At 56.7% G+C, this 27295-nt stretch overlaps 1 protein-coding gene across 2 annotated transcripts; it reads right to left on the bottom strand.

Moving 5' to 3' along the window:
• Nucleotides 1–973: 973 nt before the first annotated feature.
• PLEKHO2 (pleckstrin homology domain containing O2) lies at nt 974–24062 on the bottom strand. 2 transcript variants are annotated; one of them, XM_045822862.1, is made up of 6 exons: nt 23941–24062; nt 17174–17323; nt 12568–12684; nt 7768–7872; nt 6190–6288; nt 974–3815 (listed from the first exon to the last, which is right to left on the bottom strand). In XM_045822862.1, exons 1-6 carry the CDS (start codon nt 23950–23952, stop codon nt 2793–2795), a joined length of 1506 nt encoding a protein of 501 aa, XP_045678818.1. In that variant the 5' UTR covers nt 23953–24062; the 3' UTR covers nt 974–2792. The 2 variants fall into 2 exon arrangements, with proteins under 2 accessions (XP_045678818.1, XP_045678819.1); XM_045822863.1 differs by lacking the exons at nt 17174–17323; nt 23941–24062 and adding an exon at nt 16117–16341.
• Nucleotides 24063–27295: the final 3233 nt, after the last annotated feature.

Raw genomic sequence — 27295 nt, 5'->3', positions numbered from 1 at the left:
TGTGCATGGCCTTAAAATGTCTTCCAGACTGCATATTAGTCGCCAGAGAAAGTCGTAAGTCTCCAGTAGAGAAACCAGACACCTAGACTGGGTGATCAGAATTAACATCATCACTGTGGGGAGGATGGATGGATGCTTGTCTCCAGATGTGACATCCAGAGAAAGACCTAGTAGCACCTGGGCAGTTGTCTGGCTGAGATTCCATAACCTCAACCTAATTATGAGGAGCCCTCAGACAAGCCCAAAGTGAGGGATGTTCTGTTAAAAAGGGAGTTGGAGTGTTGGAGGGGAGGGCTGTATTCTTAAAAAAAACACCCATGTCATGGAACACAAAGACCGCAGAACCATTTCAGATTAGAGACGAGAGACATGTATGCAGTATCCGACCCTACACTAGAGGAAACATGTACAAAGGATATTATTGGGTCAAATGACAAATACGAACATAACTATTCTAGCAGTGTTGAATCTTCTGAAGTTGATAAATGCACTGCGGTTACAGAAGAGTACACTTATTTCTGGAACTACATACTGAAGAACCCAGGGGCCAGGGACCGTGCTCACTCTCCAATGACTTGGAAAAAAACTGCGTGCATGTTAGAGAAAGTGCTCAAAATATAAACCCATGGGTCAATCTGGGTAAAGAGTAGAAGGGCGTTCTTTGTGCCATTCTTATTCTTGCAACTTTTCTGTTTGAAATTCTTTCCAAACGAAACTTTTAAAAAGTTGAAGAGCCCTGTTCGCTGTGACAAACCCCAGCCTGTACAAACGTGTGTGCAACCGGGGCCCGGCCGTTTAGCAGACTCAGAGCACTGTGGGAGGGCGAGGCCCCAGCCAGCCTATGGGAAAGATGCCCTAGAAAGGGGTTTGGAGGACCCGTGAGGCCACTGATCCACCGCCTACCCCCTGCTTCCTTGATGTCTGTCAGCCCTGGAGCTGGCTCTGACCAACAAAGAGGCTCGCGGCAGAAAGGTTCCATAAAAAGGGATTTATTACCAAACATCAAGAAGGCGCTTCATAAGCAGAAGACGTGGAATGCCATCCTCCAGGAGGCAGGCAAGGCAGCCTCTGCATATTCCCCACCCTCGTCCCCTCCGCCCTCTGGAAGTTGGCTTCCCCCTTGGGGTCCAGGCTGCCCGGGCATGGAGACCCCACAAGGACCAGTGGCATTAGGCCACTGAGGCTGCCCCAGAGCTACTCCCTCAGCCTGGTCACTTATCAGAGGAGGTCTGTTCCCCAAAGTGAGAGCCCAGGGGCCACAAGATTGTGGGCACTCGATGCCGTTCTTGCTCTTGTCCTGGAGACAGATGGAGGGCCAGGCAGGCAGTGGCATGGGAGCCTAGTGTATCCAAGGAGTGTGGTTTGGGGAGATCTGTGGGGGCTCACGAGCCACGGCACTTCTGCTCACACCCACACCCGCCCAGTACAGGCTGCGGCGGGCACAACGGGGGGCGGGGGTGGGGCAGTAGGCAGAAAGGCCAGACCCTTCCCTCTCCTCCCTCAGTAAACGAAAGTGCACATGCAGAAACCCCCTGAGCAAGCCTGTCGAGCTGCTCCCACTCCCGCCAGGGAGAGTGGCTGCGGCCCTCTGGGCCTTCGTGCCCCCAGGGTCTGCCCTCAGTCCGGCTGTGGCAGCAGGACAAAGACAGGGTGGGCTCTGGGAGCCGGGGGTGATTGGGAAGGGTGGGGTGAGGGGCAAGCGGGAGGCCCGGGGTGCCGGCACAGGCCGGGAGAAAACGCTCCTTCCATCAGAAACTTCGGGAGGAGCGGTCTGTCTAGGGCCTGAGCCAGAGAGGTGGTGTGTGGGGAAGTGGGGATGCAGTTCCAGGTGCCAACACAGCCCCTCAGCATTAAAAGGAAGGACTGCACTATTGGACCTGTTTGGGCTGTGGAGGAACTAGGGACCCAGACACAAATTCCATCTGGGGAGGCACAGAAGTTGGGCTGGCTTCTCTTCTGAAGGCTGACTGATAACGAATTACATACAGGATTTTCAGATGTTGACGGCAGGCCATTTCGGAGTCCACCTCTATAGGAATGTGCAAAGCTGGACACAAGTTGGTCCAGAGGCAGGAGCTAGACTAGGAGAACTTTCAAGTTCCTCCTCCACCCTGGAGTCCTCCAGGCACAGCTCAGCAGAGGGCAAGGCTGCAGAATAGGAAGGCCCAAGGAGGGGCCACGCGGCACATGGCTTTCTCACACAGAGGCCTCCAACCTGCCCCCAGAGGCCACTGCTGGGTTCCAGGTCTCAGCTGAGGGAGGAATCTGCCGCCTAGACTCGAGGCCTCAGCAGCTACTGGGGACAGGTGGGTGGGAGGGTCGGTTACGAACTGGAGCCGCCTTTGCCACGAGGCTCTCTGCCGAAGGACATCTGGACACAGAGGCTGTGGGGGCTCACCCACGCTCTATTCTGGAGTCAGGAATGTAAACTACTGGGGGAGAGAAGCAGAGATAATGCCACCCCCAGAACCCCCAGAGCTGTGCCACAGCCATGGGTCAGTTGTTCGGAACAACCACGCAAGCACAGAAGTCCTGAGTGTGTGCTCCCAGCCCAAGCCAGAGCCCAGAGGCCAGGCCAGGCAGCCAGACAGCAGCCTGGGTGGCACCTGGCACCACAGGCACCACTGGCCCAGGCAGGGCAGGAAGGGTACCAGGAGCCTCTGGAGGTCCTGGCCAAACCCTGACATGGCCGATAGCCCTTCAACAGCCGGAGCAGAAGCACATTTCTCAGCAGGGCTGGGCTTTGGTGGACAGGGCCAGCCAGGAGGGACCATGACCTGGCCTGGGAGGCCCTAGGGTGCACTTCTCCTGTAGAGGGTCACCAGCTCCTTCCGCTTCTCCTGTAGCCCAGGTGCTTCCTGGGCATGGCTCAGCTCTCCCAGATCTCGCATGTCCTGCAGGACCTGGGTGGCCTGCCTCAGCTGCTCCACAGCCTGGCTGAGCAACGTCTCAGCGCTCACCGGGGCCGGCTCACTGGCCAGCACCTTGTTCAACAGTTTCTCCGTCTGTTCAGAGGCCACCTGCACCTCCAGCTGGGCCCGGTACAGCCGTCCCCTAGGCTGCCGTGGATGCTGGGGGCCTTCCCCAAGCAAGTCCCCCATGGAAGAGCAGCGGGGATGGAACGGAGGAGACTGGTCCCTGGGGAACAGTGCTGTAGACGTCGTTGCATTCTGTGGGGGAGTTCCTGGGGTGTCCTCGGCCTGGGACGGCTTGTCAGGCTCAGGCCCGTCATCCACTCCATTCACTGAGACCTGTGCTGGGCCTGGGGCCAAGGTCTCAGAGGCCTCCGGACTCTGGGCCAGCCCTGAAGCCTCCACCCCAATCATGGAGGCTCTCAGTTTCTTCGATAAGATCTTGGGTGGGGGCGTAGGGGGCTTCCCACCCTCCTTGGTCGAAGCCTCAGAAGTCTCAGAGTGGGGCACCGGGGGTGGTTCTGCACTCTCGGGGTCAGGGGGCTCCTCGGAGCTGGGGTTCTCCCAGCTCACCTTCAGTTTCTCAGGCAGGACCTTGGTGGAGAGCTGCTCAGGGAAACTGTCCTCCCCCACTGTGGTCTCTGAGTCCTCTTGGCCCTCAGGGTGAGCCTCAGAGCTTGCTGAGACAGGGGTTGGTGCTCTCTCCCCGACAGGGGCTTCCAATCTGTCACCAAGGATGGCCATCTCGGGCACTGGGGAAGGCTTGGTAGGAGGCAGGGGGGGCCGGGGTATCTCCCGGGGCTGGGCCGGACTCACGTCGTTGCTGGGAGTGAACGCCGGTGGCCTGCTGTCCAGAACATCAAGGTCCAAGCGTGTAAGTCCGTCAGAGGCTGCATTGGCTACCTGGTCAGGGGCAGCATACGGCACCGTCTTAGGTGACTGGCCTTGGGGTCTGATGTGCCCACCTACAGGGGTACTAAAGCTTCTCGTCCCAGCTGCCCAGGTCCCCAGCCCCGCACTCTCCAGTGCCTCTAATGAATCCTCTCCCCTCTCTCCCACAGAACCCCGTGTTAGAGTCATGGGCCAGGAAGGCGGAGCCAGGGCGCCCTCTCGGTGCCCCGGCCTGGCTTCTTCCAGCCAGGGAAAGAGCTCATTCTTTTTAGTGGCTGATGTCCTGGCTTGGGCAGTAGGGGACATGGTTCCAGCTCTGTTTCTGATGCTTCCTGGCTATACGGCCCTGAGAGTGTCGCTTCGCTGCAACCACCCGTCTGGGTTCCCATCGCCAGTGGGCACGGGACCAGGACTCAGTGGAGGTCTCCAGAACCATCTGGTGCTCGCTCACCTCTGCTTCCCCTCCCTGGAGCCCGCTGCCTGCCCACCAGCCCCACGCCCAGCCCTCGCCTGCCCAGCTGCTCAGCAGCCTGTGCCCACTTTCCTCACACAGTCAGATGTGGCCCCAGACACAGGCAGCCCCAGACTGTAGCTGACTGCCAGAGGGGAACAGCTGCACCAAGCAGACAGCTGCCACCAACCTGGCCCCAGGAATCCACAGGGACACCCAGCAGCCGCACACGGTCGTGGGGACCCTCTCAGGGAGTCTCAGGCCCTGGAGCAGGGCTGAGCCGTAGGCCTCTCCCAAGGTCCCTCAGAAGGTGGGTGTCCCGGCTGAGACCCTCACCCCCTTTTACAGGCACACAGGTGATGTGGCCAGCACACACACTCAGCACTGGGCCGAGAGTCCCTCCCTGAATTCAAAGGGTGTCCCCTCTGAGGCAGGCTCTCCGGCACCTCCCGGACCTCCCCCTCCCGCGTTCCTTTCCTCGCTGGTGATTTCACTTGTCCCTCTGCACGCGCTTCCCCGAGCTGACAGACGCGAACAGGCTGCCTCACCTCAAAAACAAACTCTCCGATGACCTTGGCCCCTTCCCTTCTCCCTCGTCCCTCCTATGGCCACCCCCTCTAGCACCCCCGGCTCTGAACCCCAGGATAGCCCTACGCCGACTCCTCTGAGAACACGTGCTGAAAACCAGGGTGTCCAACCCGCGGGCCGCGTGTAGCCCAGGATGGCTAGTGCCCAACACAAAATCCTAAATTTACTTAAAACCTTTTTTTGCTCATCAGTTTTCATATATTCAATGTGCGGCCCAAGACGCCGAAAGGTTGGACACCCTGCATTACCGCCTCCCCATGTGATTTGCGGCTGCCCGCCTGGCTGATGACCCCTGGGTCCTGTGCCCTTCTCTCCCCAGATGGACACTCACCTCTCTGGCCTCCTCTTCCTGGGCTCCCTGCTGCCCCATCCCCCGAATGCAGCACTAGCTGGGTTCTGTCCCGACCTCTGAAATCTCTACCCCCATCCTCAGCAACACTGGTCTGAAAGGGGCTCCGCACTCAGCCCTCCCCTTGCCACGCCTTCTCCCAAATTCCCTGTGCCCGGGGCCTCGGATTGCCCAGCCTCCAGACTTGGGGGCACCTCTGACGGTCCTCCTCTGTACAGTTTGCCTCCCCCAGTCCCCCAGTCAATTGCCAGCCCAGGGACTTTTGCTTTCTAGTCCCTTTCCCATGGGTCCCTCCCTTTTCAACCCCTTGGGAAGCCTGGAGACCCAACTGTTCCCCTTCTTCCTGGTCCCCTGCCTTTCCCTCCCTCAACCCAACCCACCCTACCCTGGGCTTCGAACTGACCTCTGTGATACACCCTCCTATCCATCCTCAGTTCCTGCCTTCAAGGTCTCCACAGTTCCCTACCCCTAACCCTACCCCCTACAGATCTCCAGTCAAAGGGACTGGGTGCTCCATGCCCTCTCCTGCCCCCGGCTTCAGCTCACACCACGCCCCCCTCCAGCTCCTCCCTCACACCACACCTGCCACCTAAAACCCTTCCCATCCTTCAAGGGTCAGCTCCAGTGGCGATACGTCCTCCATGGTCCCTCCTGCCTCAGCCTCCCCTCTGCACAAAAATTAGACACAGCTCAGGCTGGAGCATGTCTTTGCTCCAGCTGGAAGCTGAACTCCGAGAGGCACGGGCTAGCCTCGGGGGTCTCAGTGTCAGGCACTAGCTCCAGCTGGGACCAGTGTGTGGACCCAACCAGCAGGCCCATCTACGCCCTGAGCACATCTGACACATGTGCCTCCCGCAGGCCCCCGCACACCACTCAGGAAGCCCCAGCTCCAGGAGTCCTCGGGAACGGGGAGTCCTGGGCCCGGCAGCCATCCGAAGGAGCTGGAGTCCGAGGCTCTGCTGACCTCCCATCTGTCCAAGCTGGGGGCAAAGTCTTACCTCCTTCAGGTGGATTCTTGTAGGTGGCCGGCGCCGCTGTCCCCCACGCACTCGGTCCCGAGTCACATGTTCCAGGGCACAGCTCTTGTCCACCTTTACCTGGGGAGGAGAAGGAAGCAGGTCAGACCCTGCCAGGCCTTGGGGAGAGAAGGAAATGCCCAGGGACTAACTCGAAGTCAGAGTCTGTGCCCGCGCCCTCACTTCACAGGGTCAAGAGCCCCACTGCTGCCTCCGTCTCTGAAGCATCTCCCCACATCCCCACCTCCACTCGCCTCCCTGTTTCTGCACTGCCTTTGTCATCTCTGCAGCTTGAGGGTCCCCCTCTCTTTGCAGCTGCCCTCTTGGCTTCCATCTTCCTGCCTGAATGTGGGCCATCAGCCCTTGCCCCTCAGTGCACTGCAAATGCACAAGTAGCCCTGAGGCTGCCTTGGGGCTTGGCTGGGGGTGGGGGGAAAGATAGCCCACGATCCCCTGGTGCCTGCTTCCACAACAGGCCTTGCCTGGCCCCAGCCACTCTCCCAGGCCCCGAGGAGAACAGGGTCTCTGCCCTTTGGTCAGAGTACCGAGAGGGCAGCATCTCCTCTCTGAGGATAAGGGACAGGGGTGGAGTAGCCCAGGAAGTCCCAGAGTAAGATCCACAAAGGAAATCCAGACTCCGGACCCCGGAGCAGCCTGACTCTGTGACGGGGGTGGGCTAAGACTGTGCAGCCCCCAGGTCAGGCTCAGAGCTCAGGCCACCTGGGGGTTCAACTGTCTCTGCTCCTCAGAGGAGGAGCAGACCAGCTCCACCAAGACTGTGGGATAAGGCCCAGCCCACATTCCTGTGGCCTCCAACACCCAAAATATGTCCCATTACCCCTGTCCCACAAAAGGGGAATTTCTCCCCAGCGAGTGAAGCACTGAGCATGACACAGTCACAGAAGACAGGACTCAGGAACCTTGGGAAGACTGGGCTCCCCTTGGGTCTCAGAGTTCAAGGGTCACCTCTGGGGCCTCCAGGTCCATCGTAGCCCAAATAGCTGTAAATCCGTGATGTCAAGGATAATCCTCCCTAGGAGATCTGGCCCCAGGGGACACTTTGCCTGACTGTGGTCACTGTTGCCACCATCACCACTATAGCACAGGGGGACAGGTGGCCACTGCAGACAGGCGGCAGGCCCAGGGCCAGCGGCAGCCTGGCTTAGACGTCATGGCCACACTGAGAAGGGGCTTTCTAGCTCTCAGCTCACCCCCCAGGCCTCTCCGGCCCAGGCCGACCTGCCACTGCCAGCTAACGCCAGAAAGCACTCACGGCTACAGCCAGCTCAGCTCTACCCCCCCCACTTACCCATGTTCGCATTTCAAACATGTCACTTAGTTTTCTTACACCTCAGTTTCTTCATCTGTAAAGTGGGAATGCTATCACCTACTTTGAGGGGTGTTGCGAGGATTAAATGAAGTAACAACAGCAGGTGCCCCGTGTTGGTTTCAGTGGCATGATAACCAGGGGCTCTCCAGGCTGAGGTGGGGCGGGGTTCTCTCTGAGCTCCCATGCAGGGGGGAAGGGGACACGGAGCTGTCCACAGAACTTCATCGCACCTCATCGAAAGCCTTGTTCTTGCCTCGGCTGATTCCTTCATTGAGGGCTTTGATCCAGGATTCCTTCTCCTCCCCACTGGGTGCTTGGAATTTGATGTCGCTGACCTGCAGGGTGTACGGGTGGGGTAGATGTCGGGTGTTTAACTGGGATCACACTCGGGGTCTTCAGGAAGCTTCCCACCCCAGATCCCAAAGTTGGTCATGGAACAGCTGGCTAAGGAGCAAAGCACAGGACCCCCCCGACAGGTCTGACACTGGGACGTCAGGGGACGGGAGGGACAGACCCAGCAGGGAAGGGGCTCTCTCCCTGCATGCAGCTGCCAGAGACTGAGACTAGAATCAGCCTTGCTCTGTGGAAAGAGCTCAGATATGGCCTTGTTCCGTGTGACAGCCTGACCCAGACCAGCCGCCTGACCTCTGGGCTACAATTTTCTCCGGAGGAGTAGTCCTAGTCTCCTGGGACCAAGGTGACAGGCATGAGGTGTGTCTATCGGCGAAGGCCCACTGGAACCAGGACCACCATCAGCTCCCCAGTGGGCCCCACACCCAGCCTGGCCCCAAGTGAAAAAGTCCCAGGGTCTCCTTTCTGGCCTTGAATTGTAGACTATAAGAAAGGGTATTGAAAGCCCTGGCTGGCGTAGCTCAGTGGATTGAGCGCGGGCTGCAAACCAAAGTGTTGCAGGTTCGATTCCCCGCCAGGGTACATGCTTGGGTTGCAGACCATAACCCCCAGCAACCGCACATTGATGTTTCTCTCCCTCTCTCTCTCTCTCTCTCTCTCCCTCCCTTCCCTCTCTAAAAATAAATAAATAAAATCTTTTTTAAAAATTCAAACATTAAAAAAAAAGAAAAGAAAAGAAAGGGTATTGAAGGTCAATTCCAACTCCCTTACTACACAAATGAGGAAACCAAGGCTCACAAGATGGGATGAGATTTGGCCAACATGGCCTAAAGTAACCCTGAGGCTCCTGACCCCCCCACCCCATGCCACCCCACCTCAGGTCCCCTTCCTCCTTGGGCAGGAGTACTGAGCTCTTATGATAGAATCAGAGGGCAGCTCACAGAGCTCCCTCCCTACCAGACCCCCCCCCCCAAGGTGAGACAGGAAATGACGGAAGGATGAGGCCATGCAAATGAGAGGCGACTCTGCATGGTGGACATAGCAAGAGGGCCTCTAAGCTAGACAGACCACCACTTACAGCTGGCTGACTTTGAGCCTAAGTTTCCTCATCTGTAAAGGAGACTACCACCATGACCTGCCTCACGGAGCTTTCAAAGGTCACGACATATCTAAAGTGTTAAATCTGGACCCTGGCCGGGTGCTCAGTTGGTTGGAGCATTGTCCCAATAGGCCAAGGTTGTGGGTTCAATCCCTGGTCAGGGCACATATATTAATCAACCAATGAATGCATAAATAGATAGAACAAGAAATCACTCTCTCCTCACCCCCTTCATTTCTATCTCTAAAATCAATAAATCAATAAATAAGAATAAAAATAAAGTGTTAAATCTGGAGTTGAGCAGTGCTCAGCAGTAGAAATTATCACCGTGGTCTTCCTTCTGAACAGAACAGCCCCAGTTTCCTCACCCGAAAAAATGTCGAGGGAATCTGACCTGATGAAAGCCAGGGCTCAGTGCATAGGAGGTACTCAGTAAATAGTGACTGAATGAATGTGCCGACAAATGAATGAACTAGCCCATAGGTCCTTTCCGTGCCCTGTTTTTGGGCCGCTGCCCACTCTCTGACCTCAAGATGCCCTAGTTCTTTGTCTGGTATCGCCAGCCTGCCCATCCCCCGCCCCGGTGTTAGTGCCTTCCCTCCCGCCACGCTACTCTCCCAGTTATATAACACCGAAGTCCGCCTGGCCCCTCAGCATCCCAGTTATATAAGTTCCTCCTGGCTTCCTCCTGCTTCTCCTCACACAGGCCCCGGGTCCCACCCACCTCCCCAGGCCAGGCACAGCCAAGTGCTCATTTGCATGACCAGGGTAAATTCGATCCTGGCAGCAGATCTGCAGTTAAGTCGGAAACCCCAGGGCACCTTGGCAACTGCCCCTTAGCCCAGCCATCAGGGCTGCTGGGAGCTCAGGGAGGGACTGCATCGCATTCGGGCTCTGCGAGGGCCCACCCAACCCCATGACGGGGCTGTGAGGCGGTGGACCAGGGCCAGCTCCTCTGAGCCCAGCTGCTGCTCCTGCTCGCAGGCCTCGAGTTGGTGGGGCCCCTAACCAGTGCAGAACTTAACATGTGAGAGAGCTGGAGAGGCCTGTTCTTGAACTCAACAACAGATGCAGCAACAGTGGGGCAGGAAAAGGGCATTGGCCTGAGTCAAGGTCATTGAGTTCTAGTCTCATCTACCTGCAGTGGCAGGCGCCCTGCACACTCAGGGCTTCAATGGGACAAGTACAGCACCACTGGACCCAACCCACACTGCAGCCTTCCCCATAAGCCAGCCCACCTGCAGTGGGCCGGGGGTTGCGGGGCTAGGGTGTGGGCCAACGCTCTCCCCTAGGGGAGGGAACACAAGGTTAAATGGGACCCAGCCTCACCCTCAGGAACCTCGTGATCCTGGCTGAATGAGCCAGGCCTCCCACAAGGGTGAGCAGCACAGGGGTGAGAAGGACACCAGGAAGTTGCTCCTCCTGCCCCATCCCCACCCTCAGGTCCTGAAGAGCCACAGGCTACATAGGTCCCTGCCCTAGTCTTTCCAAGAAGGCCCAGGGGCAAAAAAAAAAAAAAAGGTCTGGCCACAGAATAGGCCAACACGGTCTGGGAAAGGGGAAAAGGGGGGAGTATAAAATGACAGAAGGGGGAAAAGTGGGAGGGGGAGAGGAGGCAGGGAAAAGGAAAGGGCCAAGCTGGCTGAGACCAGCAGGGCAGCCAGGCCCAGCAGAGGCCACCCTGCTTCCTGGCAGCGTCTGCCTGTGACCTCATGGCAGGGGCGTGGGGATGGGGAGGCAGGGGGAAGAGGAGCATGCAAGACACTGGAGTCTTTGTTTATTTGATTAGAAGGAAAAATCAGGCCGCCTCGGGACCAGACAGCCAGGGTCATGTGACCTCCCAGCCAGCGGGCAGCCTCAGTGAGGATGGGGAACACCCAGGGTGAGAGAAAAGGAGGGTGAGAGGACAAGGGGGATGCAGTGCTCTGGGCAGTCCCCCGTGTGCCCTCTGGAGAACTCCCACGCTCTCTGTGGGGTCCTGGGGTGGCGAGGGTCAGGGGGCCCTTGAGCTGGAATCAGGGTGCACTGTCCTCCCGATGTTTTGCAGCCCCCACCAGTTGCTCCATAGCCCACTGCCGGACTGATCACACTGTCCTCAGAGTCACCCAGAGCCAACCCGAGCCCTGAAGAATTGGGGAGCGGAAGGGAGGGTGCTGGTTGAAGCAGGTAGGAATGCAGCTGCACAAACAGGCCTCTCTGAAGGCGATGCGCACCCTGCAGTGGGCCTGACCCACCCACCCCGCCACAAGCTGATTTCAGAGCAGGAGAAAGGAGGCGGGCCACAGGACAGCACTGGCAGAGGACAGAACACGGCCCCCTCCGCTCTACACCCACACAAGCTCACTAAGGGACACACAAAGACCCACACAGAGTGTGGCCAGGTGAACACACACCCGCCGAACACACAGGTGCACACCTTCACCCATAATGAACTCCGGTCTCTCAAACACACGTATACAAATATAGCGCCCACTAGAGAGAAAGCAGGCCCAGAGCAGGGTAGGGGCCCCAGGTGTGACTAAAATAGGGCTCTCCTCTTCTTCAAAGAGCCCTAAGCAGCAGAGGTCAAGTGAAACCTGGGCCCAGCCCCATGACTCCTCATGACACTATAAACCTGCCCGCGCCCGGGGCTCACCCCCAGTCCCGGGGTCAGAGACCCGAAGCTGCTTCTTTACCCCAACCCAGGGCAGAGCGGGACAAAGGGTCAGTGACAAAACAGCATGCTCTGGACCAGGCCTCTGGCCCTGAGGGCTGGGGAAGAAACAGAATGGCCTCCAGCAGGCCCAGACCAGGCCAGCTCCCCAACCCCCAGCCTCCGTGACTCAGCCCCACTCTGGGAGGCTCCACATGATGTGCAGAGGTCGGGAGAGGCGTGACCTAGCTGCAGATGGGTTAGAGCTGGCGAGAGGTGCCTCAAATCCGACTCCCTCCTGACATCTGTGAAACTACACCATGTGTCAACACTCACCCGGACTCCCTGCCAGAGACATGTGGTACAGACGGCAAACTTCATCTGCACACACAGCGTGTCCCAGGGAAGAACTGCTCAGGCAAGAGGCTTTCTCCGGAGTTAGCCAAGAAAGGAAAGTGCGAGGGGAGGAAAGCTTCAAGGCTGCATGTCTCTTGGCAGAGTCCAGGACAGAGGGCCCACCCAGGAAAGCCTGGGGTAACAGGAGGCCACACCTTCCCCTCAGGCCCAGGCTGCGTGCCTCTCGGTGTCAGAGTCCTGGTGGGATGAAAGCCTCATCCCTAGCTTTCCTGCCTCAGCCCCGGCCTCCTGTGTCTAGGGTGTGGAAAAGGGCCAAGGGACCCACCTCCTAAAACGAGAGAGGCTAACAGAGCTCTCAGCAGAGCCCTGAGTGCATCTCCTATCAACCAGGGGCTGGGAAGACTCCAAAACAAAATGAGTGAAAGATCCAACTTGTGAGGGCCCCAGATCTGAGCCTCAGGCACGTTCCCGAGAACGTGCGGGCTGCACCCAGGGGCCCAGCCCAGCCTGTCTTGCAGAGCCTCCAGGGATGATCTTCCCAAGCGGACCCCAGCCTGGAGGAAGGTCAGGCCACAGCAGGCGCAGCCCTACCTTGTTCCCTGGGGAGCGCAGCAGGATGAATCGGTGTTTCCGCTTGAGGAGGGCACGAAGGTCCTGGCACTTCTCATAGCTGCCCAGCTCCACTGTCTCCACACACTTCTGCTCGTCCTGGGGAGGGACATGAAATGTGAGAGCTGGACACCCGGCCTCTCAAACAGCCAGGCCCCACCCCAGACCCTGGTCTCACTCGGTGAGGGCGTCACTGGACCTCGGGCTACCAGTCAATCACCAAGATGAGGCACTCAGACCCCGGCAGTCTGTGCAGCAGGAGGGACACCCTCAAGGCTCATGTGCGTGTGAGATGCAGGGCTCAGCCGGAGGTGGGGAGCAGGCCTGACTGAAATGTGCCCAAGGCCGCAGGAGGAAACAGAGGAGGCTTGGAAAAGGGTGCCTGGGGGGCTCCCGCAGGCCCAGAGACCAGGCAGAGATGTGGGGAAAAGGTAGCCTGGAAGAGGGAGCAAGTCATCACAAAACAAGGAAAAAAAGGAAACGGCTTTCCGGGCAGAGCCACAGAGGGAAGTGTGAACAGGGCGCACTTGGCCTGCCTTCACCGCAGCGACTCTGAGCTGACTCTCCGCCGGCACGTGTCTCCACCGACCCCTGGCTTGGGGAGGGAGGCCCTCTCCACGGCCTGCACCACAAGAGTGCCAGGGCTCCTTTAAGGGCACGCACTCCCAGGGTGTCATCCCGAGGCCGCATCCGTGGAAGGGCCAGCGGCCAGGACAGTGGTCAGCCTCTTCTAGGCCACCCCTGGACACTAGCTAGACTCCCTTCCTGCCTGCCAGCCCTGGCACCTGAGTGTTTCCTCCACCAGATGCCTCTCCAGCAAGCGGCCTGGGACAAGCTCCTCCCTCAGTGGCGATCAGTGGGTTCCTCTTCCAGGAACACAGAGTTGGAACAACTTCCTGGATGTGGCACATCTCACCCTGGAGACTCCAGGGAAACAGAAGCAGGCCCTGGGTTGGCGGTGGTGGGGGGGGGGGGCGGCGGGGGGACGGGACTGCCCTGGAAACTGGCCAACAGGTGAAGGAAGCTCGTACTGTGGAACATCGCACAGAGAGCCAGCCAGGGCACCCACCCAGGGACCCCCTTCCGTGCTCTGCGGTTTTGGGTGGAATATCTGGGGTTCAGTGACTCAAATATTCACAGAAGAAATGCCCCAATTTCCCTGCAGGAATCTGCACGTACACTTGGCCCTCTCTATCCGTGGGTTCCACATCTAGCTTCAACCAACCTCCAACCAAAATTACAAAAATGTTACACTGTTGCTGACATGTACTCTGTAGTTTGGTTTACTGTGGTTGCTTCTTTACTGAACATGTACAAACATTTTTCTTGCCATTATTTCCTAAATAACTATTTATATAGCATTTATATTGTGTTAGGCATCGTAAGTAAGCTAGAGAGCATCTGAAGTATATGAGAGGATGTGTGTAGGTTATATGCAGACGGTGTGCCACTTTACATAAGGGCCTTGAGCATCCATGGATTTGGAAATCCACAGGGGTCCTGGAACTGATCCGCAGTGGATACCAAGAGACAACTGTGCTACTTTCACAGACAACTGTGAAAACCCTGACACTTAGCATTTTTGCATCCCTGATTCTGCTGAGCTTCTCAATCGCCCTAAAAGCCTAGAGTTCTAGTATTTGCTTCATTTTATACAGGAAGAGAATGAGGCTTGGAGGTGAACTGTTTTGCCTTAGAGGCACGGACCCAAACATAAGGGGCAGGGCCAAACCCAAGCCCACATCATCTGAGTCCCAGGACAGAGCTCTTCCCAGCACAGCGGGCTCCTCCCAGCCAGGGGCAGAGGCCGGGCCAGCGCCTTCGCAACGGGTTGCTCCACACCGGGGATCCTCCAAGTGTGGAACCTGGTCCAGCAACAGCAACGTAACCTGAGAACTTATTAGAAATGCAAGTTCTCAGGCTCCATTCCTACTGAATCATAATCTTAGGGGAATGGGCCTGGAAATCTGAGTTTTAACAGCCCTCCCGCTAATTCTGATGTATACAAAACTCTCAGTCTTGGTGGCACTGGGACCTTTAAAAATCCCAATGCCCAGGCAACACCTCAGACCAATCACATCGGGGTCCCTGGGGGGTGGAGCCCAGACATCAAAGGATTTTCAAAGCAGGGGACTGTGCAGCTGCGGTCGACAGCCACAGGCTGACCACCGGTTTCTAGCCCCTCAGGGAAAGGGGAACGGATGGCCAGGGCAGCCTGATCTCCCCGCCCAGATTCAATCAGGTGTCTTGCCCATGTGTGCCTCTACACATCTTTCTAACTCCTGGTCCCCAAAGCTCCCACGTTTCCCCACTCTACGCGAGGGACAGTGTAGTCCACCTGGCCCAGGAAGCTCCACTGCTCACCCCAGGAGCCCGAGCCAGGTGCTCCCTCCCTCCCTCCTTTGAGATCCCCCATCCACGGTGCACCTGCCAGGTACAGGCACCAGAAGAGGTGCTAGGGTCGTGCTGCCGAGGGGAAGAACAGCCCTAACCCCCTGCTGGGCCATCTCTCTCCACCCTGTGCTGCACGTCTTCTTGTCTTCCTGTCCCCCACAGCGCCCTGCAAAGGGGCAGCCCACTAGAGCAGCATGTGCAGAGCCAGTTTGTGGGACTAAATGCCTGACACAGAGTGAGACCCCGGGAAGTCCCCACCTACTGGGTACCCAGAGGAAGGGAGCTGCCTGGAAAGGACCCCCAGTTGCAGAGAGCTCAGCTCACCTGCCCCGTGTGCACATACTTCCCCCAATTGGACAACTACCCACCCAAACAAAAAGTCGGTCCCTCTCCACCACCCAGCTCCCCACAGGCTGCCTGACCTGGGTCTCCTCTCCACCCAAAACGCTGAATCATCTGGCCCTTCTGCAGCTCAGAGAATCGGATAACCCAGCAGGCGCTGGGCGGGGGCAGCATTTTTGGAATGTCAACCTCAATGACAGCAAAGAAACAGCCAAGAACCATTCCCACTAGCCTAGTTCCTCACATCAAGAAAGAGGAATTGAACTAATAAGCATTTCTCAATTCCTACTCCTGGGCCAAACTCCCATCTCTGAGGGCTAAGTTCTTGAAGCTGCATTGAGGTTGTTCATAGTGGAGTTTTTTGTCATTTTCTTTAAGCGTGATTTAGACGTTTCATGTTCAGGGGATGTGAAATCCTTTTTCCTCCCCGGCTGTGGCCAGATGTGGAGAGAGCCCAGGACAAGTCTGGCAACGCCTGACAGGCTGACAGCTGGGGAACCTGTCACTCAGCTCTCAGGCAGCTAGGACTGGAGGATGTTCCGACAACACCCTTTATTTATAACCACCCCCAGCAGACGCCACAGCACACCCTCACTTGGGGAGAGCAGTGGTGTGGAACCCCCAGGGGACTGTCTGCACAATTCATCCAGCTGCTTCTGACACCCCAGCTCCATGAGCCTGGGCCTTGCTCAGGCAGCAAAGGCAAAGCGCTTCTCAAGGGTAGCTCCTTTAGTCACAGAGATCTGGATGCTCCATCCCTCTTGGCCCGGGACAGTCATGAACTTGCCAAGATACCCTGAGGCACGCTGAGAGAGGCTGATGAGCAACGGGCAGGATGCCCTCCCTGCCGCCGGGCCAGTTCTTCCCCATGCACTCCATCTGTCGAAGGCGCACAGCGAGAGCCCATCTTCAGCGGACGGGCCCTCTGACAGCCTCCACCCCGGAACACGGACATCGTTTACGAGTAAAAGCCACCGTTCCTCCTCGGTCTTCACCCGGGGCTTTGTTAACTCCCAGCACACAACTTCAGCACCTTCGTGGTCCAAGCTCCACGTGTGCTCCGATGAGAAGGGACACAAGCCTGACGTGGGAAGGTGTGAGCACTGTGAGAGGACAAGGACAGAGGAAGTGGCAACTGGTCGCTTGATGTTAAAGGAGAAAGAAGGGACCAAAGTACAGTCTGATTATAAGGGACTCTGAGCCATCAAGGAACGACTCAGTTTAAGCTGGTGCCTTCTTCTGAAGGCAGCGAATATTCAATACATTTCAGAGGACGTCCACCAAAATGAGATGTGGCGTTTACTTGCTGGCATCAGCGGGGGGAAAGAGCACTGCGTTTGCTTCTAGACCTGGCTCCTTCCTTCACTGAGGTGCCCAACAGCCACCTGGCCATCCTCAGCCTCAGGGTCCATCTCCGTAGAATGGGACATGACAACCACCTGCATGGGACTGTCGTGAGCTTCATACGAGAGCTCAGTAATACATACACACCAGCAGTACTATTTTTACTATCATTGATAAATGGAGGAAGCTTCACTTTTCAGGAATATTTACACACGTGGAACCTAGTCCAGGGCCAGGGACTTGCAGTGTAGAGTTGAGAAGACTCACACCCTTATGTGCATACACTTCAAAGGGCCCCTCGTCCAGGAGCCCTAGACCAGCACCTACAGGCAGCGGCCCAAGCCACAGAGACCCAGGGAAGGGCAGGTGCTCCCCCAAGGTTGCACAGCATAGCAAATATGGACCGAATCTTCCCACCCCCACATGGGGCCTCCCCCGCTGGAGTGGGCTGCCCTGGCTCTGCCCCCTGCCCCAGCACATCCAGCCTCAGAGCCAGGCAGGGCCTCACCTCGTTCTCGTAGACCAGCAGCTGGGCCTGGCAGAGGAGCAGATAGCGGTCTTTCCAGAGCCCCAGGAGGCCCCCGCTGCTCTTCTTGATCCAGCCAGCCTTGTCCGCCGTCCGCGCTCCCCGAGGCTTCTCGCCCCCCACCTTCACACCCTGTGAGACAGCACGAGAACACGCCATGAGGGTTGCCACCGTGGGAACACACAGTCCACAGGCCACACTGGGGACATGTCCCTCTAACAGGTACCTACTGATACCTTCTTCCCACGTGAGCATCCCCACAACCCCCGAGGCAAATATTCTCAACCCAGAATGAGAAATATAGTAACAACAGCAGTAACAACATTAACAGCAACCACCTTGTATCAAGCCGCCATGTTACACTTTCACACACTGTCTCATTTAGCCCACACAATGACCCTCCAAGACAGTGGCATCATTACCTACATGTCACAGCAAACTCAGAGACAGGTAACTTGCCAGAGTCACACAGCTGGAAAGACAGAGCCAGAATTCGAGCTGGGACTCCGGCTCTGCGTTCTTCCCGCTCCCCTGAGCTGCCTCCCATGTGCTCACTTGGCCGGCCAACACATTCTGTACACGGCCCCTGCAATGTCACGGGTGCTGGGGGACGCAGGAAGAAATAAAAACAGTGGGTCTCTGCCCTCAGAGAGCTGGCAGTTTGGGGAAGGAGAAGATGGACAAATGAACATGAGACACAAACTCATTAAGAGCCGTGAAATGCTACCAAGGAAATAGTGAAGGGGTTGGGGAGGGTGCAGTGAGAGAGGACAGTGCAGGACCTGGTTCAGGTAAGATGGCCCAGGAAGGCCTCCCAGGGGAGAGGACACTTAAGCAGAATCAGAAGGATGAGAAGAGAAGCAGGCAGAGTAGTAATCTGCCTCTCTGTCCCTGCCCTTCTAAAGAATACCCTCTGGCCCTGGCTGGGTGGCTCAGATGGTTGGGGCATCATCCTGTACTCCCCAGTGGGGCACGGGCAGGGAGCAACTGATCAATATTTTGGTCGGTGCTAATCTCTCATATTGAAGTCTCTCTCTCTCTCTCAAAAATCAATTTAAAAAAATATATTGGCCCTGGCTGGCATAGCTCAGTGGATTGAGGGTGGGCTGCGAACCAAAGTGTCGCAGGTTCGATTCCCAGTCAGGGTACATGCCTGGGTTGCAGGCCATGACCCCCAGCAACTGCACATTGATGTTTCTCTCTCTCTCTCTATCTCCCTCCATTCCCTCCCTAAAAATAAATAAATAAAGTCTTTAAAATATATATATATATATATCTTTGGGTAAGGATTAAAAAAGAAACAAAGAAACAAAGCCCTGGTTGGTGTTGCTCAGTGGTTTGAGTGCCAGCCTGCAAACCAAAAGGTCGCTGGTTCGATTCCCAGCCAGGGCACATGCCTGGGATGCAGGCCAGGTCCCCAGCTGGTGGCATGCAAGAGGCAACCAACTGATGTATCTCTTGCACATCAATGTTTCTCTCCCTCTCTTTTTCGCTCCCTTCCCCTCTCTAAACATAAATAAATAAAATCTTAAAACATACACACAGAGCCCCTATGAAGCCCCTGCTTCTGCCCCCAGAGGCTCCTCTGCCCTCCTCCCAACCCCCAGCCCAGGACTTTGGGGCAGCCGCCCCACCTGAGGGCTCCGAGGACTCTGCCTTCAACCAGAGTCCTTCTCTAAGACATGGCAGCCACCCTGGGCCCCTAGGCCAGCCACTGACATCTCATGCACATTGACTACCTGCTTGGGTGGCTGGGTGCCATGTGTATGCCTACTGGATGGGGTCAGAGTCGCCTCTGGTCCCTAGCACCCGGCACTGTTTCACTGCACATAATGGGTGCTCAAGAAATATCTGAAATGAAAATAAAGATGCACCCAATCTGCTAACCACTTTGCTTCAGTGACTGGTACCCACAGCAGTAAGTGTGAAGTGGAAGGTGGAGCAGACGAGATCAAGAGCATGTCAGAATCTAGAGGACACAAGAAGGAAATTAGCACTAATTTTGACTACTTTATAATTTACATAAAGCTCAAAAAAGTAGCCCCAGTTAAACAACACATAGCTCTCCCCAGGGGATGCCCTGTGGCCACAGCTGCCTTTGGAAGGACAAGCCCAGGCAGATGGAGGTGTGGTGCGTTGTCAGGGGCTGGTCCGGCACAGCCTCCCTGCCTTCCGTCCAGGTTCTCACCGCGCTCCCCACCCCTCTGAACCACACACCCTGGCAGCCGGGAATCTGAGCTTTGAAGCCCAAGCCACACAGACCAGAGGCAGGTCACCTGATCCCTCTAAGCCTCAGTTTCTTCGTCAGTGACACGAGGGCAGGGCTTTGTGTTTTGTTTGCTGCTACAGCCTCAGTGCCCAGACAATGTCTGGTACACGGCAGGTGCTCAATAAATGTCTGTTGCTGAATAAAGACATGGCGTACAACGCGGTGCCTGGGACACCCTCAAGTTAGTATGTGGAGCTGTTATTATTGTCATTGTCATCACTGCCATTCCCTCTGACTCTCAGGGACCCTCCCGCCCTGGGCCTGGTTCAGAATTGAGAACAAGGCCCTTTCTGGACTTAGCTGCTGGGCATCAACACCCCAGGAGGTCCTTGGAATGTGAGGTACCCCTCAAGGTCTCTCCCTAGATGACAAGAAAAATGGGGAAGTGAGATGGTCCCAAATGGTCTTCCCAGATGGCAGAACAAGGAAGTGGAAGGCTCTCCTGCAGGCTAGCATGAGCCACCCTGACCAGGAGAAGAGGGAGGCTCTCACGTCCTGTCATCTACCCACCTCCCCTTCCCATGCCACCAGAGACCCTGTGTCCGGCCCTGTGGGCTGTGTGACCCACAGGGGCTTCATCCTCCCAGGGCTGGAAGGGATGAGGTGGGAAACGGAAAGCCCCGCCCCCACATGGCACACATCACACCCTACTGTACTGTTGGCTGCGTCCTACGTCTGAAGTCCATAGGTCTGTCTCAAATTAGGCAGCAGGGACGCTGCTGCCTGGGTGTCCCACCTCTGAGCTCCAAGCTCCCCTCCTGCTTTTGAGGGGCCCACCCATTACCCCATGGATCTCACACCCCTTTCTAGACCCTCTCTGCTCGTGACCTCCCCTGCCTGGCTCACCCACTGGACATGTGAAAACTTCCTGCCAGCTGGAAGCTCCCAGGTTGCAGAGCTGGAAACTTGTGCCTTGACCACTGTCCTCTCTGGGTGTAGTAGAGTGGTGCCCAGTGAAAACCATGGCTGGATTAGCTAGAGCCGCCAGCCCCAGGCCCTAGGGATGGGTGGGGCCAGGATGGGGCTGAGGAGAGAAGGTACTTTGGGATGGGGCGGTGACAAGTGCGGGCCAGAGGCAGGAACCAAGGCCCAGGGAAGGGTCTCCTTATCAGGAGTCAGCCACAGAAACAGCCACCTGAAGGGTGACCTGGCTGGAGGTCCTGCTGGCCAACGCCCTTCACCCAGCTCCTCTCCCTGCCCCTCACACTGTCTCCCACCAGGGGGCCTGGCTGTGCCCCAGTAAGTTTTAATAAGTGGCCCCTCCCCTTGGCAGGGCTCACAGGGGAGATTTTGTCCTGTTCGGCTTACTTTGTCCGCCTCCTCTCTTCTTGTTGACCAGCTGACCACTGTTCTTCCTGTTTTGCCCTCTCCTCTCCCATCCATCCCCGCTCAGGCCCTCCTCTGCCCACTGTGGGCAGCTTCTGAGGCACCCCAGACACAAGCCTGGCTCTCCCTTGGCCTGAGGTGAGAAGGTCTCTGGGTCATTTATTTAAAAGAAAAAGAAAAAAAGAGGACAGTCACCCTGCCCCGGGGATGGAAGGCAGTAAGTGGGCGGAAAGCCACACACAGGCCACAGCAGAGAGACAGAGGGCAGCCGAAGAAAACCTGTTGGCACCTCACATCGCAGAGAGCTTGTGATGGCGAGCTGTGCCCTGCGGCTACACCCAGCCATGCTCTGACCAGACTCTGCCAGTAGCCCACCACGTCAGGGCCCTGTGATGGGGCAATCAGGGAGGAAGCATGGGCTCTGCCCTAGGGGAACTTCCAGTCTGCTGGGGGGCAACACGGGGCCCGCTGCGAGGGACAGAGCGCCTGCCCGGAGGGATGCCTGGCCCTAGCTCTCTAGTGGGATAAGTAAGGGCCTGGGGTTAGTTCGGGAAGCCCTTGCAGAAGGCAGGGTTTTGGTAGGACTACGAAGAGGGAAGGAGACATACACCTTGGCCCCAAGAGAAGGAAAGACACAAAGGCTATCAAAGATCCTACACTTTCAACTCCTTCGCTCTAGAATGAGAAAGTACAGCCCAGAAAGGCCGAGATTAACTGAAGATAGCAAAGCCAGTCCTGGGCCTGGACACTGCCCGCTGCCTCTCTCTAGATGGGAAAGGGTGACTGAGCAGCCTGGAGCCACTGGAGGCCAGACCAGGAGCACACATGACTAAGAGGATAGGGGTCGGACCTCAGGGCAGAGACAGGAGAGCCTGAGTCCAGGGTTTTCAACCGGACTCCGGGGTCAAGAATGCCTCACACTGATCTTTGCTGTTCCCTCTGCACATATGATGGCATTTCTGGACCGCCCACCCCCCTCACGTTATAGATGGGGAAACGAGGCCTTGAGAACACAGACAGATGCCCAGTGCCCAGGCCTGCACTTCTTCCCCAAGCCTCAGCCTGACAGGGTCTACCAACCCACTGCACAGAGGAGGCCACTGAGGCTGAGGGGTCCTGGCACCAGAGTGGCTGGGGCTTGGGGAGGAAGCCCAAAGCTGCGGGGAGGGCTGGAAGCCATATGGGAGTGAGATGATGAGGCCAGCCCAGGGCCATGAGGGAAAGCAGGTGGCTGTGATCTAAGGGGGTTTTAGAGAAACAAAGATGAGATGCTGAGACCTAAAGACACAAGGGGGCCCTGGCTGGTGTGGATTGAGTGCTGGTCTGCAAAGCAAAGGGTCGCCAGTTCAATTCCCAATCAGGGCACAGGCCTGGGTTGCAGGTCGCCAGTTGTGGGGCGTGTGAGAGACAACCACACATTGATGTTTCTCTTCCTCTCTTTCTCCCTTCCTCCTCCTCTCTCTAGAAATAAATAAATAAAATCTTTAAAAAAGAAAGAAAGAAACAAGGGGGAGTGAGTAGGAGAAGAAATGGGAGGAAAAGAGTTTGGGGTGCCAAAGCAGGGATGTAGGGACTAGGGAGTCCCTGGCGGGGTGGGGAGGGGGTGAGCAAGCCCTTAGATAACCCAGCTGTGCGGGAGTTTATGGTGCAGACAGTAAATGGCAACGTTAGAAACTCAGAACCAGAGGGAGTGCAGGGCTGGGCGGGCCAAGAGACATGCTATGGGCCCAGGAGAACTTCCCTTATTGGGGCCAGAGCAGATCAGAAGATGGAGTAATCCTGTCCCACATCCCCTGGGAGAAGGGGAGAGGGCACATCCAGACAGCCCAGCCCTCCTAATAGGGGCCTGGGGCAGGGGAGGGTAGCCCCACCTCTGTCAGCAAGAAACCAAAGCAAATTATAGTGGACTGACTTTGCCCCTTACTTCCACCCACTCGGAGAGAAGGGGCCAGAAGTACACTGTCAGGAGGACCTCGGGAGGAGGCCCTCAGGCTCTGTATGTCATAGAAGAGGAAACACAAGCTGAGAGGGGAAGTGACTTATCTACCATCCCACAGAAAGGCAGGGCCTGGCCTGGAGGGAACCCTGACACCCTAGCTGCCCCTGAGCCGTGGCCCCAGGAAGTAGGGAAATGGGCACCGAAGGGGACACAGGAAGCCCCGGGTGGCCAGGGCTGCCCCAAGAGTGAAGGCTTCATCTCTCTTCCCCATCCACACAGGCACAGACATGTATATATACCCTTCCCCTTGTCTGGGAGGGACAGAAGCTGACAACCCCTCGGAGGACAAGAAGCAAAGTCCTCTAGACTCAGCAGGCCCCTCCTCTAATTTATTCATTCCACAGGCAAACATTAAGTGCTTGCATTGTGCTTGGATGATGGGGCTACTGGGAAAACTGAGTTTGCAAATAAAAGGCAAGAGTCACAGAGTGCCTGACCCCACCCCAGACCAAGAGGGTCCTGAGGGGGAAGAAAGAGGCTCAAAGAGGCACTGCTGGTCCAGCTGCCCAGCTCCTTCCCCATGGTAGCCCTCCCAGGGGTGCGGGTGGAAGGCAAGGGCTAGGATCAGCTTCCACTAGGCCAGCTCTATGGTAGACCGGGGGTAGGATACAGGAGACTCACAGGGTTCATACAGGGGAGAAAAAAGCAAATCTCCTGTCCTCTGGCCACCAGATCGGGCCTCCAGATTCCTTCAGAAAGGTACTCCAGGACCCAAAGACCGCCTCCTCCCCATCATCACCGCACACACACCCGACACAATACAGTCTGTCCCCTCAAAATCCAACCTGGGTGGCAAGGAGAGTCAGCGGTAACCAGGGTTTGAGCCCAGCACCCTAGGCCACTTTCAGTAGAGCCTCAGTCTCCCCGTCAGTCCAATGGGAACAATAACATGCCCAAAGTTGGTGAGAGAAGCCAAAAGAGATTATGAAGGAGGATGAGTCGCAAAAGAGTACTGGACGCGATCCCTACCCCCACCCCTGCCTACCCTGCCTAGTCTCTGCCTCGGTGGGGGGTGGAGGGTTGGGGGAGGTGTGCTGGTGTCCCGAGACCCTCGAGAGAGGGGCTGGCTGGAACAAGGGCCTGAGCCCTGGACCCCAACGGCGGTAGGCGGCTCCAAGACCCCCGCCCAGGCCCCCCCGCTTGGCCGACCCTCACCTCCTCCTCCATGGCGAGTCCGCTGAGGTCCAGCCGATCGGCCGCTCCGCCGCTCACTCCCAGCGCCCCGCGGGCTCCGCCAGCTCCATCCACGCCCGCCGGGCGGCGGCTCTCAGCGTTCTGTCCCGCGGGCCGCCGGGGGCCGAAGAAACTTCGGGGGGGCGGGGCCAGGGGCGGGGAGAGGCTTCCGGGGGCCTAGGGGCGGGGCCTGAGGAGGGAATAGCGGGGCCCGGAGGCCGGGGTTGGGACTGGAAGCCGGGCCGGGGGGGCGGGGGGGGCAGGTAGGGGCGGGGGCGGGGTCGAGGCTAGTGGAGGAGCTGGGCGGGGCCCGGAGGGGGTCTGGGGACTGGGAACCCGAGCTGGAGGAAGAGGGAGGGACAGCGCGGACAGAGGTTTCCCCGACCCGCAGAGGGAGAGGGACGGGGAGGGCAGACGGGGTGTGGGGGATCCGGGGGGGAGCAGGGGAGGGGGTTTCCGGCCAGAGGCGGAGGAGAGGGTAGCGGGCGGGGCCCAGGGCGGGGTCGGGTGGGGCAGGAGCTAACTCCCGGAGCGCTGGCGGTTTCTGCCTTTGAGGTCTCCTGACCCGAGTGTCCTGGGGTTGCCAGACCGGACCAAGCCGATCTGAGCGGCCCAGAGATGAGGCCACAGAGAGGCCCCTCTTATTTCCTCCCCGACCCCAGGGCAGTGGCGACGACCTGGTTCTCTTCTCCCTGGAACCTCCTGGCAGGGCCGGGCCTGGAACTTGAGTCCCATCCGAAGAGTAATATAACCGGAAGACCTGGCGCTGAAGAGCTGGGCTCCAGAGTCCCTCTGGGGGAGGGATTTTCTCCTGGCTCTCAGGGTTCCCCAAACGCAGTGTCCTCCAACCTTCGTTGGGCATTGCTGAGAACTGTACCCCTCTCTGAATCCAATATCTGAGGGCCACCCCCATCCAGTGGTAATCTGACAGCCTTGACAGCCTTGATAGGGAGTGAAACGTAGGGACCAGCAGGGAATTGTGTTAATTATACCTTGCACCCTTATTTTACATTTAGAGAAACAGAGAAAGAAAGTGACTGGTGGCTCCATCCCATTCTCCAACACCGTCTCCCCCCACCCCCACCTCTTTCCCCTTAGCTCTCAGGTCAACCCTACCCCCACCCACCCACCCCCATCCCCACCCCCCACCCCGTGTCTCAGCAGGAAGAGTTAAGAGCCTGCGGAATCAATGATGATCTCCTTCGGCTCTGGCTGTCATAGCAGCAGCCGTACTAGTTGATTGAGCTCGCCTTTCATTACAGTCTGATGACTCTCAGGCTCCCAACCATTTACAGCCCTACTTGGAAAAGAGCAGCCTGGGGACGCAGGACCGAGGGGGAAAAGATAGGAGCACACTTTCCCCTCAAGCCTGGGCCTGGGCTTCTTTATCTAAAAGGATGGAGAATCCTAGCTGGTGTGGCTCAATGGATTGAGTACTGGCCTGCCATCCGAAGGGTTGCTCGTTCCATTCCCCATCAGCGTATATACCTGGGTTGTAGTCCAGGTCCCGATTGGGGGCGTGCAAGAGGCAACCCCATGTCGATGTTTTTCTCACTCTTTCTCCCTCTTTTCCCCTCTCTCTAGAAATAAAAAAAAAAAAATCTTTAAAAAAAAATAAAATAAAGGGCCAGTCAGGGCACATGCCTGGGTTGCAGGCCACCGCCCCCAGCAACCGCACATTGATGTTTCTCTCTCTCTTTCTCCCTCCCTTCCCTCTCTAAAAATAAAATAAATAAAATCTTTAAAAAATAAATGAAATAAAATAAAGGGATAATGAAAATACAGCCTAGAGAGCTGAGAAAAGCAGTATATGTGGCAAGCTGTGGCAGCCGCCACATGGTTTTATTCCCTCAGTCTGCAGAGCTGCGCAGCTGTTGTGCCCCATACCTGAGGACTCAGAAGACCCTATATCTGAAAAATCAGAGTCCCCCTGTAGGAGAGCAAATACCCTGGAGAGTTCGTGTCGTTGCACAGAAGCAGCTCAAGGCAGGGGTGGAGATGAGGTGGGTTTTGCTATCCAGCCAGCTCTGCCACCTCAAAGAATGAGCCACTGATAACCACTTTGGCCTCAGTTCCCCCATCCAGCCCAGGCTGGCCCTCTGGTTGTTGCCTCCAGACCATGCATTCATACAACACAAATATTTTGTTTGCTTTGCGTGCTTGTCGGGCCCGCACTAATAGCTGGGAGATAATGGCAGGACCCAGGTCCCTGTCCTCCCTCAGGAGAGAAAGGCATGTAAACAGATAAGAAAATGTATGTGTTAAATGTGAGGGTAAATGAGGAGAGGAAGGACACCAAAATCAGGACAAAGGGGCAGGACAGCTATTCTGGGCAGAGGGGACAGTGTGCATCATCGAGGTTTACCACAGTGTGGGGGAGGGGTATGTGTGTAGGGAGGCCAGGCTGGAGAAGTAGACAAAGCTCAAGGGTAAGGGGAAGTCATAGGAAGTTTTGGGCTGTGAAAGTGAAGAAGTCTGTTTTGCATGTGCACCATATATAATCAACAAAGTTTACTGAGTGCTCTAAGTGGGGTGTTTTCCAGTCCTTGCTGGCATTTATCTATTCACTGAAAAGAATTTAGGGACCTTCTCTTACCTGTTCACTATTCTAAACTCTTCACATGTGTCTCATTTAATCTTCACACAAGTAGGTACCCATCCATGAAATAAACAGTTAACCTCATTTTACAGACCAAGAATCCAAGGTTGGACCTGTTTAAGGTCACTTGACTGAGGATTGAAACCTCACTTGACTGCAAAGTCTGTGCTTTCTACTAAGTAACCTGTTATGGCAGCATCATGTGACCAGGCCAGACAGGACCTAGGCCCTGTCTTGGAGAGCTGACGAGCCAGTAGGAGAGTCCTGAGAAGGGCTCTGATGAAGGAGATCACCGTGTGTGGTGAGAGCTGGTTCCCAGAGGGAGGGGCTAGAGTGACTTGTATTCTAGTGGGGTATTGGAGGGAGGGAGAGGGAACAGAAAGAGTTCAGGAAAAGGGAACATCTCACAAAAATGAGAACTTGTAAAACATCTCAACTTGTTAGGGGAAGTGTAGGCAGATTTGTGTGGTCATGCATGTGGTGGCAGTGGAGAGTTTGGAAAGATGCCATCCTGGAGGCAGCAGGAGCTAGAACACTTAGGACTTTCAGTGCTGCCCAAAGGGATTTGAGATTCCTCCTGCAAGTAGCAGGGGGCCACCACAGCATGGAAGCAGGGCATGACACTACTTTCCTGACTTCTGTGTGAACAATGGTAACAGGGCAAGACAGAGAGGCCCATCAGGTAGGAGATAGTTACAGAAATCCAGGTTGGAAATGACGAAGCCTGAACCAGGCCAG

The sequence above is a fragment of the Phyllostomus hastatus genome, unplaced genomic scaffold (assembly GCF_019186645.2).
Source record: "Phyllostomus hastatus isolate PE091 unplaced genomic scaffold, TTU_PhHast_1.1 phas_scaffold_501, whole genome shotgun sequence".
NCBI classification, from domain to species: Eukaryota; Metazoa; Chordata; class Mammalia; order Chiroptera; family Phyllostomidae; genus Phyllostomus; species Phyllostomus hastatus.
Note: the sequence above shows the minus strand (reverse complement) of the source record. Positions and strands in the feature narration are given on the sequence as shown.